Source organism: Mustelus asterias, chromosome 8 (genome assembly GCF_964213995.1).
Source record: "Mustelus asterias chromosome 8, sMusAst1.hap1.1, whole genome shotgun sequence".
NCBI lineage: Eukaryota > Metazoa > Chordata > Chondrichthyes > Carcharhiniformes > Triakidae > Mustelus > Mustelus asterias.
Window position 1 is genome coordinate 90,958,481 of NC_135808.1, and position 14,666 is coordinate 90,973,146.

Consider the following 14,666-nt stretch of genomic DNA (forward strand, 5'->3'; position numbering starts at 1 on the left):
CACCAGTACCACCGCCCCCCCAACTCTTCCCACCCCCCCACTGCTCCAACATCCTTTGAACACGTTCAAAATGGCCCCATAAAATTCCAGCCTCTACTTCAGTACTGTTCCGTTCATTCGGTTAATAATTATTTTCTTGTTTTTAAGCCATAACATTGATGTACGATGGGCATTTTTCCCATGGACTACAGGCATCAACTATATGAACGTTTTTAATTACACAGATAGATAGGTATTACAGGATCACAGAGAACACATCTCACCAAATTATATGCGCCATGCGCTCCATTTGATATTTCCATCAAATGTAACGACAAGGAAGAACATATAGAATGGGATACTTGGAGCTGATGAGCAACAACGGAGGAAAATTAAAAGTGCAATAATCATTGATTAAAGCAACAAAGTGCCTGTGAGTGCATGCGTGTGGGTGTGTGACAGAGAGAGGATGGGGAGGGGAATTGGAGGTTAGAGTTAACAGAAAGACAGTTTATTAGACAAATATTTTCTTGCACCGTGTCTCATGAATGAAGCTCGAAGACCTTCAGATACTGGAGTAGTAATTGTATAGAGAGACGTTATACTCTGTAGAATATTGTTGAATGTATGAGAATTTTGCAACCATGTGGAAACCAATAATATCAAAGATGAGGTATTGAATGTTTAATTTAGCAATGATAGAACATAATTGTTATACCTTCTTAAGTTATTTTTCTCCATTCTCAATTTCCTTGCAATCCACAATGATACATTCATTCATTGACTGCTCATTACTTATCACCAATATCATAATTTCACAGATTGTAATTATAGTTGTGATGAAGACACAACCCTATATGTATGTGCATTTACACCAATGTAACCATAGAGAGTAAGCAGATGAACAAGGTTGTAATAATTATTCAACAGTAACAGTGAACCAATTTACCTGCAATGAATGACAGGTACTTGACTAATAATTGCACTCCTATATGCATTCCTATACCCTTTTTAAAAATCCTTTCATGGGATGTGGGCGTCACCATCAAGGCTAACATTTGTTGCCCATTCAAAATTCCCCTTGAACTGGTAATTTAAGAGTTAACCATATTGCTATGAGTTTGGAGTCACTGGATAAGGACGGCAGATTTCCTTCTCTAAAGGACATTAATGAGCCAGATGGATTTTTTTTGTAACGATCAATAATAGTTTTGTGTCACGGTGAAACTATCTTTATATCTCAGATTTTGTTAATTGAATTCAAACTTCACCAGCTGCTATAGTCCCCAGAGCATTAGCTTGGGCCTCTGGATTACTAGTCCAGTGACATTACCACAACACCACCAGCTCTGTCTGATATGTTACCTCATCGTAGACAAAAAACCACAGTTCTCAATCACATTAGATAAATGCTTCTGGTCATTTTAATTGCTACTTCAGCTATTCAAATTAAAACTATCCAAACAACTGATTAGATTCTTGTTGCCAGGGCATAATGCTGAAAGGTATTGATGAATACGCAAGGGTACGCGTAGCAGATTAGATCTTCACATATTGAGGAAATTGATGCCAAGGGCAAATCATTAAGCATTACAACCAGAGGTTAGATAAAGACATATATGAAAGTAGCTCAGTGAGGTGACGCATCTAACTTGAAAAACAGAATTGAAGATTCAGCATATTTTAACATAAACTTAATAATATTAAAAAATCAGTGATACAAAGCACGGGATAGAAAGATCCAGATTTGACTCACTGGTTGGCTTTTTGGCACATCATAAACACCTTCCTTCTGCTGACTTGTGGGAACCTGTGTGTACAATTAGAAAACACATATTCGAGTGAACAATCATATACTGTCACAACACTCTTATGGAACCATGTAATTTTTGATGGTTTCAAAGAAAAACAGTTGATTCCATAAAGGCTTCAACGTTATCAAAAGGTAATGGTGTAGCCAGACATGTCATTCCTGGAATAAAATGCTACATCCACCAAGTAGCCTCAGGGGTAATCACACCATTGCTATAGCATTCTCAAGGACTCTAATAATCTAATCTGCAGCATGTACTGTAGACACAATTCACTGGTTCATAACAAAATGTTCCAATTTTACAGATTATTTAGAAATGATCAAAAAGGAGGAACATTGCATGGGACTAGATTTTATGCCCTGTTTTCCACCTGGAGAAAATTGTATGACCACCTCTAGTCTTTAGGTGAGAAATAATGGGACAATATAGGGGAAAAAGTACGCAGTTATCACTCAAAGATTTTTGCTTAGTATAATACTTTGATTCTAATAAGCATTTTGAATCATCAGGTGTTAAAAGAATAGGATATAAACAGCCACTTATTTTAAACTCTAACCAGGTGACCTGCAGCATTGATCCTCTGAAACGTTTATATGAGGAAAGCTTGGGATAATTTTCTGGCTAATATTTGTTCACTCGCAGTAACAATGAAACAATTCTCTACACAGTGCCTATCAAAGTGAGATGGCTCAGATCAGGATCTCAACAGAGTGGGGAACATCAGGGGGTGATTCTCCCCCAAAAATTCTAAGTGTCGGATTTGCATACAAACGAGTAAATCACGCTGGTGTTTTTCAGTGGGAGTTTCAAAATGAATCTCCCACACTCTCAGAGTGCCCTAATGTGAATCACTCCAGAAATCAGTGGGTGGGGCCTATTCCTGCTGGAGAGGCCGGCAGCATAGCGCTGAGCGAACCACTGCGCTGGTCTGTCAGCGCCGAGATTAGCACATGCGCAGTGGCCTCTATCTGCCGGCCTCCTGATTGCTGGCCAGCCCTGCAACCCCTGCTGTCCGTAAGACACCCCTGGGTCCAATTGCTGGCCCCCTGAACGTGTCCGGGCTCGCCTCGACCCTCCCCCCCTCTGCCCGCCTCAATTAGCTCCCCCCACTGATCTCCCGATGCCCCCCCTCCCCCGCTGCAGCCCCGACCCCCTACAGCAGTCTGACACCACCCCCTCAGCCCGATGGCCAGTCCTAATCGCTGGCCTCCCTCCCTCTGTCACTCAGCCCAAATGCAGAGTGGCAATGGGAACGCCCCACCCCAATGATCGACCCCAGAGGCCCCACCCCCAATAGGCCCTGCTCCCTTGGCACTGCCCAATGCCTGATGGGCAGTGCTAAGGTGCCCCTTGCCATTGCCACTTTCCCCTTTGGGCAGTGATAGGGGGCGCAGGCTGGCACTGCCAAGGTGGCAGGGCCCAGAGGGCATCCCCCCAGTGTCCAACCCTTGGAGGGGCCTTGATAGCCAGCCTCCGCCCCCCCCCCAGCCCCCGTTCACTCCAGCGGGGTCAGGCTGCCAGCTTCCCGCAAGTGGGGAGCTATATTAAACACAACTGGAGTGAAATATTCCTTGGGGGTGGGGGAAGAGGCTAGCTGGCCTGGAGACTACAGTCACGGCCCACTATTGAGATTAAAATGGTAGGGAGAAGCTAATTTGAATGCATTATTCATCTGCGTGCTGATTTCTGGCACAGAGCTGACGGCGCTAGAAATCCAGCACTGGGAGATCGCAGAAGCCGTGCCACCCAGTGGGGACCCCGTGAAACAGCCTCTGCTTGAGTCTCCCAGCCAGAGCTGCGCAGAAGGCTGGAAGAATCCCAGATCTCAGACCAACCACTTTGTACAGCGTCCTGATGCACTAACACATTATGCCACATCACATGGTGAGGTGCCTGAAGATTGGAGAGTAGCAAATGTTGTGCCTTTGTTTAAGAAGGACTGCAGGAAAAAGCCTGGGAACTACAGACCAGTGAGCCTAACGTCTGTATTATGTAAGTTAGAAGGTATTCTGAGAGACAAGATCTACAGGCATTTGGTGAGGCAAGGACTGATTAGGGACAGTCAGCATGGCTTTGTGAGTGGAAAATCATGTCTCACGAATTTGAGTGAATTTTTTGATAGGGTAATCAAGAAGGTCGATGAGGGCAGTGCAGTCGATGTTGTCTACATGGACTCTAGCAAGGCCTTTGACTAGGTACCACATGGTAGGTTGTTGCATAAAGTTAAATCTCACGGGATCCAGGGTGAGGTAGCCAATTGGATACAAAATTGGTTTGACGACAGAAGACAGAGGGTGGTTGTGGAGGGTTGTTTTTCAAACTGGAGGCCTGTGACCAGCCTCAGGGATCGGTGCTGGGTCCACTGTTATTTGTTATTTATATTAATGATTTGGATGAGAATTTAGGAGGAATGGTTAGAAAGTTTGCAGATGACACCAAGATTGGTGGCATAGTGGACAGTGAAGAAGGTTATCTAGGATTGCAATGGGATCTTGATCAATTGGGCCAGGGGGCCGATGAATGGCAGATGGAGTTTAATTTAGATAAATGTGAGGTGATGCATTTTGGTAGATTGAATCGGGACATAACCTACTCAGTTAATGGTAGGGCGTTGGGGAGAGTTATAGAACAGAGATCTCCGGATACAGGTTCATAGCTCCTTGAAAGTGGAGTCACAGGTGGACAGAGTGGTGAAGAAGGCATTCGGCATGCTTGGATTCATTGGTCAGAACATTGAATACAGGAGTTGGGACGTCTTGTGAAGTTGTACAAGACATTAGTGAGGCCACACTTGAAATACTGTGTACAATTCTGGTCACCCTATTATAGAAAGGATATTATTAAACTAGAAAGAGTGCAGAAAAGAGTTGCTAGGATGCTACTGGGACTTGATGGCTTGTGTTATGAGGATAGGCTGGACAGCCTGGGACTTTTTTCCCTGGAGCATAGGAGACTTAGGAGTGATATTATCGAGGTCTATAAAATAATGAGGGGCATAGATAAGGTAGATAGTCAACGTCTTTTCCCAAATGTAGGGGAGTCTAAAACTAGAGGGCATAGGTTTCAGGTGAGAGGGGAGAGATATAAAAAGATCCAGAGGGACAATTTTTTCACACAGAGGATGGTGAATGTCTGGAAAGAGCTGCCAGATGCAGTAGTAGAGGCGGGTACAATTTTGCCTTTTAAAAAGCATTTAGACAGTTACATGGGTAATATGGGTTAAGAGGGAAATGGGCCGAACGCGGACAATTGCGATTAGCTTAGTGGTAAAAACTGGGCAGCATGGACAAGTTAGGCTGAAGGGCCTGTTTCCATGCTGTAAACCTCTATGACTCTATGACTTGCAGGATTCATACTTAAACATTATATAATTGAAAGCAATCACAAAAATATCAGTATAATATGGTTCTCTAAAATTTAATTTTAATAACTGAATCAATTTTAATTAGAAACTGACCTGCTATTATTCTTATAATCTTAACAAAATCACATTGGTGATTGCCTTATTATTCATAATTGTAGTACTCTAAAAACAGTAAAGTTTTACATGCCTAAAAGTTACAAATGTGACAGTCCTCTCAAAGGCAAATCTCTCAAATATGCTGGCACTTATTGGTGGTTGAGACACATTAACAGAATGGAAGACAGATGTGTTCCCAAGAATTTTCTGCATGGCAAAATAGTTGGAGCCATAAGACCAGTTAGTCGCTCAAAGCCCTGCTTCAAGGTTGTTTGCAAACCCTAAATATCTCATACCGGAGAAGCACGAGCCAATGACAGAGGGAAATGCTGACATCACCTGTGGTTTAGCGTGCACCACAGTGACGATCTGTGGTCATGACTACACCACTGGACATTAGGAAAACAACAGCACCTGATAGCCACCACATGGACAGCACTTCTGGTAGAACCTGCTTTTCATGTCTCTTCAGCCATCAGCAAAAGTGAACTTTATGAAACTCTTTCATCCCCAAAGGATTTGTTGCATGTTTACTATCCTAAATAAATGGAAGGATACCGATGACCGACAATCTCTTAGAAATATATTCTATAAGATTTCACCTTGCATTGATCTCACCTACCCAACAGTTATTCTGAAACTTCAATCTGCCATTAAGAACAGACATGCCAGGCAGCTAAAAGTGATAGGGCACGTTGTTAATAAATTATGAAGATGGAATCATGACTCTGTCTTAGTTGTAGTATAGAAAGGTATCCTGAGAGAGTTATGACAGTGGTGATTTTATTTTGATAGTTATTTTCACAACTCAAGCACAAAAAAGTGGGAAATGTTTACCACAGTGGAGGAGTTTGAAACATGAGTAATATCCTGCTCATCATTTCTTTAAGTATCTTCTGTAAATGTATCATTACTGTTAGTGCTGGTGACATTCAATGTTAAATGGTTAATATGTCACAGACTGTCTATTTTAAATTATCGTGTGCTTTGGAAGGCTTAAATTCTTTCTAAATATATAGGTTCAGTTGAAATATCCAGTTTGGCCTCAACTGGAATATTGCATCCAATTTAGGACACTGCTGATAGGATGTGAAAGCATTGGAGAGAGTGCAGAAACGATTCACAAGAGTGCTTCCAGGGATGAGGAACTTCAGCAATGAAGATAGATTGGAAAAGTTGAGACTACCTTCCTCACGTAACATGGGATTCGAGCATGTAGACTGCACAAAGGTTATAAAACCGAGACCTTTTATCCCATTGACATGAAGCCTTTATAAACATGAATGGAAAAGATTAACTTAGAGAAATAGACTGTTTACAATGAATATTCATGACCAACACGCCTGATCCACCACTTGGATAGCAGAGTTCTGTTGTTGGCGCTCTTACTGCTAACTTTCTGTGAGCACATGAACAGGATTACCTTGTTTCCCAGAACCAAGGGGAATCTTCTTCACTTTGGGGCTTCTCGAACTCATGGATACTTCCCACTCAGTCCGACAAGATCTCCAACTTCCTGGTTCTCTAGCCACCGTCAGAAGCTTTGAGTTGTCTGATTGATGGCCTTAGCTCTGACCATGCTGCAACTCACAAGTCCTGAGCTCCTGCTCCTTGCTGCTGTACTGGTCACTTGTTTTCCTTGTACTCCCAATCTCTCCAGCCTCAAATACTCTGCAGGCTCCCTTCTGTATTTCATTTCTCTCCAGGCTCTCGATCTTTCCAGGCTCCTGTGCTCACTGAGCTTCCACAATCTCCAGATCTCTGCAGTCTCCCACTTTCTCCACACTCATATTCGTTCTGGGTCCCCCGGTCGCCAGACTCCCATTCTCTTATAACTTCTTATCCTTCTGAGCTCCTGTACTGTGGGCTCACGCTCTAACCAGGCTTGGGTTCCCTCAGGCTTCCCTTACTTTCCATGCTCCTGAAATCTCCAGTTCCCTGTGTTTTCTGCGCTGCTGCTCTCTGAGGGTCAGCTCGCATAGAGCTCTCCACACCCCCGCTCTCTTTGACCTTTGTATTGTCTGGCTCTTCCAGGCACCTGCTCTCCTCCAGCCTTCCACTCAATTGAGGCCCATGCTAGTTTTAGACTGCCCAAAGACCCTGCGCACTGCATGGAGGTGCCCAATGGAGCCAATGAGGTCCCCCTCCTCGAAACTCTCTGTCATGATCACCACTTGCTGGTGGAAGCCTTGTCACAAGAGAAGACCGAGAGGAAATTAGATAGAAGTATTCAAAGTTGGGAGGGATCATTACAGGACAGAAAGGAAGAAACTGTTCCCACTTCTGAAATGATCGAGGACAAGAGGGCACAGGTTTAGAGTATTTGGAAAAAGAAGCAAAAGCGACATGAGAAAAAAACTTTCTCATGCATTGACTGATTAAGGTCTTGAATGTACTGCTTGAGAGTGTGGCAGAGGCAGGTTTAGTTGAGAAATTCAAAAGGAAATTAGCCTGTTATCTGAAAAGGAAGAATGTGCAGGGTTACAGGGAGAAGAGAATGGCAACAGGTGAATTATTCACTCAGAGAGCTGCTGCAGATATGATAGGTCAAATGGACTGCATTGTGCCAATCCTGCACTGTAACAGTTGTGATAAACAGCTGAAAGGAAAGTGGACGATGAGCAGTGAAAGCTATTAAATAAGCAACTTGAAATTCCCAACTATAACACGGACAGATTTCTCTGATCTCAACCATGATGGGTGTTCAGAGAATACAGTTCCTTGAAGAGGTTGTACTGGGTTTACCAACAGACTACATAATGCCTGTTTAGTAATCCTGGAGAATGAATGATGCATTGGAAAATGATATCACCAATTACAGCACAGAGAAACCAATTTTAACATTTCAACAGGCATGACATTTACAGCAAATTCATCCAGTATGAACCATGCTTAGGGTTATTCAGACCATCAAGAATTTAACATGGAAATTAAATTGGTGACACTATAAGAGAGAGTGTCCCACTTAGCAACTGTTGCTAATGCATTTACAAAGTCACAGCATCAAACCAGATTGAATTATTTTCTTGTTTCCTGGACAACTGCAACATGAAATTGATGTCAGCAGTTATTTTTAAGGTTATAGATGATAACTTCTTTAATTCTGTCTGTGGGTGTTCTCCACTGTGGCTATCTTATGAAGCATCATCAACTCTGAACCAGTGATACCTTACTGTAACACTAACAATCTCATAAGAAACCTTTTGATATGCTGCAATAAGATACCATTTATTATTCCTCTGAAACATTGATTAGTTTTCCTTACAATTAAACCATGACCATTAACTGTCAGTCAATTTTAAACTATTAACGATTAGGTCAAAAATAATTTTTATATCAAATGAATATTGATATCTATGGTGACAATATCTTAAACACTAAATAGGGTAATGCCATTTCTACATTGCTCCTTTTAAGACAATAATTGAGTGAGGCTAAGAAACTACAAATTGTTTTCATTCTGCAGCCAGATTTGAATTACTGAGCATGAGTCCTTACGAGTGAAAATGTCCACCATATTAATCAGGAAAATCTCTGAAATAGATTTAATTAAAATTTTGTACCTGGTAAATGCTCTCCTCTGTTTCACGGATTGGTTCATGTCCAGCCTCAAATACAATGTACTGTTACATTGACAGCACAAATGGAAAGCAGAAAAGGCAAAACAGTAGGAAAGTACATGATAAATTTAAGAAGCGGAAACAAGGAAAAATCAAAAGCAAGAATAAGAGCAGCAATTTCATAATATTTTATAGTATAGGGAAATACCACACAGAGCTCCGTGTACGTTAGAAGCACAGAATCAGACTGCCTACCTTGCTAATAATCCATTAGTGCTAGATTGCTGTTATTAAGTACACTTTGAATAGGACATTAAATGTCAAAAGCAGGGCTCAGTGATTTGAAGTTATTAATCATCTGTATTTCAATCAAGAGAGAATTACATATTGGGTGCTTGAAATTTCTTCAGTAGTACCATACCATCATCATTTATAAATCTTAAGGGGTTAATCCAACAGTGCAATCTCTCATTGACTTTCAGTAACAAAGTCAAACAGTTCAGACAGGATCCCTTTAGGCAATCTACAAACACAAATATCGACACCCTTGTGTATGAAGTCTACATTTTAACTATTTAACGTGAAAATAAATGCTGTAATTTGGATTTTTTTGTTCATTCAAGGGACGTGGCTGTTGCTGGCGAGGAGAGCATTTATTGCCCATCCCCAATTGCTCTTAAGAAGGAGGGGATGAATTGTCTTCTTGAACTGCTGCAGTCCGTATGGTTTAGATACACAACAATTCTGTTGGGTAGTCAGCTGTAGGATTTTGACCCAGCAACAATAAAGGAACAGCAACATATTTCAAAGTCAGGATGGTGCGTGACCGGGAGTGGAACTTGTGGGTGGCAATGTTCCCATGTGCCTTTTTCTTCTAGTGTTGGAGATTGTAGGTTTAGAAGGTACTGTCCAAGAAGCCTTGGCAAGTTGCTGCGGTGCAACTTGTAGATGGTTTACATGGCAGACACATGCTTTGATGGTCTAGGGAGTGAATCTTTAAGGTAATGGATGGGGTACCAATAAATTTGTTGCCTGAATAGTGTTAGGTTTACATTGGAGCTGCACTCTCCTAGGCAAGTGGAGAGTATTCCATCACACTCCTGACTTGTGCTTTGTAGATGGTGGAAATCAAGGCTTTGGAGAGTCAGGAGGTGAGTTGCTTGCTGCAGAATACCTTGCTTCAAAATTGTTCTTGTAGCTACTTATTTATGTGGACATCTTTGGGGTATCAGGAGGTAAATTACTAACCTAACCTCTGACTTCTTTAATAGCTAAAGTATTTATTATGGCTGGTCCAGTTGAGTTTAAGCCTTGATCTTTGCACTGATGTACTGGGCTTTGCTATCATTGAGGATGAGGATCTTCATGGATCAACTCCTCTTTCCATTAGCTCTTTAACTATCCACCACCTTTCATGACTGGATGTGGCAGGACTGCAGAGCTTTGACCCAATATGTTGGTTGTCAGAATAGTTAGCAATATGTATATGTAGGGATGTTGTTGTTATTATTACAGATTATTACAAACTGGAAATTATTCTTCAAATTGACCTTTATGTTTCAGGACTTTTTTTTCAAGACAATTTTATCCTTTCCTGAAAGCTTCAATTCCTTGCTGGAGTGCAACTTCATTGTCCACGGTTATACACTGGTAACTAGTAAAAAAACTGGCCCCTATGCATGTATGAACTTGATGTGGAGATGCCGGCGTTGGACTGGGGTAAACACAGTAAGAAGTTTAACAACACCAGGTTAAAGTCCAACAGGCTTATTTGGTAGCAAAAGCCACACAAGCTTTCGGAGCTGCAAGCCCCTAACTTGGACAAGGATTGCTGCATAGATATTTTACCAGAGGAGCATTATCCTGTCCTTACTGTCAGCTACAAGTGTGCACTTCCAGCAGGGTTATGGAAAAGCAATCTGGAAATTTGCCTAATCCTGACGTTCCAAAGCTGACTTTAATCATTCCATTGCCGCCTGACAGAAAACAAGAAACGTGTAAGAGATTGGGAAGATAACTGGCACCAGTCCCAGTCCATAAGGCTCAGCAATACACTGAATACACTCTTCTTTTGTAAATACTATTAGGAGCTATTTTTATGCTAGTCCATTTTCCTTGATTGTCAAATAAGTCATTACATTCATGAGCAGCACCATGAGTACACTGAAAAACCATCATGGATTAGTCTGACTATAATGCTAGATGATTCTTTCTCCAGCTGGGCATGTGAATTTAATACTGTCATATGCACTTATCTGATTAATCCAAGTTTAGATTCATTACCTTCCAAGTTTGGTTATGCCCTAATCTTGAAAATTAGCATTCAAAGACGAGTTCTTAACATATCCGTGACAGAAATTAAATTCAAAAAGTGTCTGAAGGTGACGTGTGGTCACCATTTGGGGTATTTCCATCTTAAAACTCAATCACAGGAAAAGATTATTTTTGATAGTAAATAAATATCACAAAATTGCCACATTCTCTCAGTATGTTGTATGCCTTAATACCAAAGTTCCAATTGATTATAATAGTTGCATACTGTTCTGTGAGGTTGTTCTATGAATGTTGTAAACCTCTATTAAAGAACAAAGGCAAGAAATGAAAAATAATTGAGTAGATGAGATAACTAAATAGAAGGAAGTAATGGGAAATAAAATGAAAGAGCATAGCTAGGTTGGATATAAAGTGAAAGAGGTGCAAATGAAAATGACTATACTGGAGAATACATGGAAGGCAATTAGGGGAGAAGATACAAGACATATAGGGTGGATAGTGATAGCCTTTTTCCTCTGATGGAGAAATCCAGCACGAGGGGGCATGGCTTTAAATTGAGGGGGGCCTGTTCTGCGCTGTAATGTTCTATGTTCTATGTTCTATGTTCTATATTTATTAAAATATATAAAATTATTAAATATAAATAGCTAGAAATTTCTCAACTCACTCCATTTATTTCCTGGAATTTATTGTGGGTACATGGTTTATGACTGGAGGATACATAGAACTAGAGAGAACTTAGAGAGAACGATAAATTAACCAGTAACTGTTACCAAGGAAACTTGATTCGGGCGCACAAGTGTTAGCTTGGTTCGGTTAATATCACATAATTAACCCTGAGCAGGAGTTTCTGATTTGGGCTAGGATGAACTCATCTGACTTTTCCTTGATTGACTATTTAGTAGCTAGTGAGCACACTTGTTGGAAAATTAAAGATGGCGGGCAGGCTCTCCTAGCTGGAAGGACCAATAGAATTGAGCCAGAGCTGCAGCCTTTGAAGGACACCTCCATTTTCAGGCACTCACACAGCAGTTTTAAAAGATCAGAATTAAAAATTGGCCATAGCTACTGTGCTACCATGGCAGAGGGCTCTCTACAAGGTGGTCTGTGGCTGCAGCTGTGGCCAGGAATGTGGATGGGGGCTTCAGAGGCATCCTGGAGTGCTTGCCCCCTAGGAGACCTCTAGGGAACTGCCATGCTATCGATGCCATGGGAGGCCTGAAGGCCGACTGGAATTTTCCAGTTGGCCTTTGGTGAGTGGCTCTAATTGGTCTTTTATTACCGCAGTTAGCTGCCTGCTGCTCCCACTCAGACCTCTCGAAAATAGTTCGAGGATGGAGCTGGTAAATTGGCACATTGACTGGCGGTGTGAAATTTCACATCCTTCTACCTCTATTCCCACCCGCATATTGTGATCAAATTGCTGTCCCTATGGACGATTGAGTTCCAGTCTCCTGCCAGGGGCTGAATACAAAACTAAGGTTGACATGTCTGTGCTGCACTGATGGAGTCCTAGAGTGTCATTAAACCTGGATCTCGTGATCTTCAGTGATACAACTTGATATTTAAGATTGCAGAGAACTGTCTGCAGAATTATTTGCAGTAAGGAATTATTTGGCAATTTTGGCAAATTTTCTGTCTCAGCTTTCACCACTGAAAACAGATTAACTGGTTAACTGCTTCATATGACTTTAGGCTTTTTCCCTGTTTGGAAATATGGCTTAATGAATGGCTGGCCTGTCCAGGAGAGAGTCCCACCTGCGTTTAATAGCTCAGCCTCATTTACATGTGAATGAATGACTTTCTGACCAAAACTGGCCTGGAATTAGTTGGGAAGTGGCTGCCTTTGGACATCTTATTACATTATAAACTCAGATGACTGCTACCAGGGACTGGAGTTAATGGTCTCTGGTATATGGTAAATAATGATGTGGAGATGCCAGCGTTGGACTGGGGTAAACACAGTAAGAGTTTTAACAACACCAGGTTAAAGTCCAACAGGTTTATTTGGTAGCAAATGCCATTGCTACCAAATAAACCTGTTGGACCTTAACCTGGTGTTGTTAAAACTCTTAATATGGTAAATAAGCCAGAGGTCACTGGGTCCAAAAAGAATAACAGTCACAGGAGGGTAGCGAAAGGGAAATCTGAGACAGGGGCAAATCTCAAGGCTCTAAGTCATAAGGGCCTGGATTCCATTCCTGGCCTTGAGCACAAAAAGTTAGCCTGACATTCCATTGCCACACTGAGGGAGTGCTGCAATGTCAGAAGTGCTATCTTTCAGATGAGGCAGTGAACTGAGGTCCCATCTGCCTGCTCATGTTTTTGTAAGCCATGGCAGTATTTTGATGAGGAGCAGGGAAGTGATTATCCCTGATGTCCTTCCCAATATTTATCTTTCAATCAACATCACAAAAACAGATTATCTGGTCATTATCACATTGTGGGATCTTGCCGTGCGCAACTTGGCTGCTGCATTTTCCTACATTACAACACTTCAGAAGTACTTCATTGGTTGTAAGTGCTTTGAGACCTCCAGTGGTTCTGAAAAGTGCTAAAGCTTTCTTGCTTTGTGGGACTTGTGTCAGTTCTCCTGGCCCAGAAGGAAACTTTATTTTTTAACAAGTTACCGTTCTGGATCTCCTCTGGCCTCATATCCACTTCTTGACATCTTTTGCCTGATAGGGAAACCACCATTGCTCCTTTGATCATGCCTCAGGTTAATATTGCAGTCGGGTCCTAGTGACATGATCAAAGTATTTAAGGAGGCTGGGCCCTGCTGGCTTAGGGTAAGCATTCATAATGTCTGTGATTTAAAACTGCAGGCAAATGGATTGGAGTAGCTAGCTATGCATCCCACTCCATTTTAACTGACCTCATCACTGTTTCTTTGCCTGGTGGCATGGAGTTAAATTCATCCCATCAGTTGCTGAATTTAAAAGGAAGAAATTAGAGAGTGTGTTAATGTTTTGGGATGTCTTTTAAATATTTTTAATATTTATTTTATTCAACTTCACCACCACCTCTCTTGACTCCTCCACTGTTGCTCACATATCAGGCTGTGCTTATCCGACATCCAGTACTGGATGGCAGAAATTTCCTTCAGAAAGTTCCCAAGCACATCTTTGCACCATCATTAAGGCTGCCTATTTTCATCTGTCATATTGCCTGACTATGGCCAGGATTTTGTGCCCTCATTGACATTGGGTGTGAATGGCGATGGGAGTGGAAAATCCTATGAGATGTCTAAATCGTGCTTCATGCTGACGTAAAGGTGTGACGTGATTGTCCACACTTTCCGCCAGTGACATAATGGGATTCCTGGCATTTAATGCTGGAACCCCATAATAATAAATTTTGATTTAAATATCAGGCCTCCAAGCTGTGGGCGGCACAGTAGCACAGTGGTTAGCACTGCTGCTTCACAGCTCCAGGGACCTGGGTTCGATTCCCGGCTTGGGTCACTGTCTGTATGGAGTTTACACATTCTCCTCATGTCTGCGTGGGTTTCCTCCGGGTGCTCCAGTTTCCTCCCACAGTCCAAAGTTGTGCGGGTTAGGTCGATTGGCCATGCTAAAA

At 41.9% G+C, this 14,666-nt stretch overlaps 1 protein-coding gene across 1 annotated transcript in view; it reads right to left on the reverse strand.

The window, feature by feature from the left end:
* Nucleotides 1-14,666, reverse strand: part of LOC144497764 (uncharacterized) — a 214,950-nt gene that overhangs the window by 88,585 nt on the left and 111,699 nt on the right. Inside the window, exons 7-8 of the mRNA XM_078219203.1 lie at nt 8,817-8,876; nt 1,736-1,789 (exon numbers count right to left, since the gene is read on the reverse strand). Of these exons, the coding sequence (XP_078075329.1) occupies nt 1,736-1,789; nt 8,817-8,876 (114 nt within the window). The remainder of the gene's footprint in view (nt 1-1,735; nt 1,790-8,816; nt 8,877-14,666) is intronic.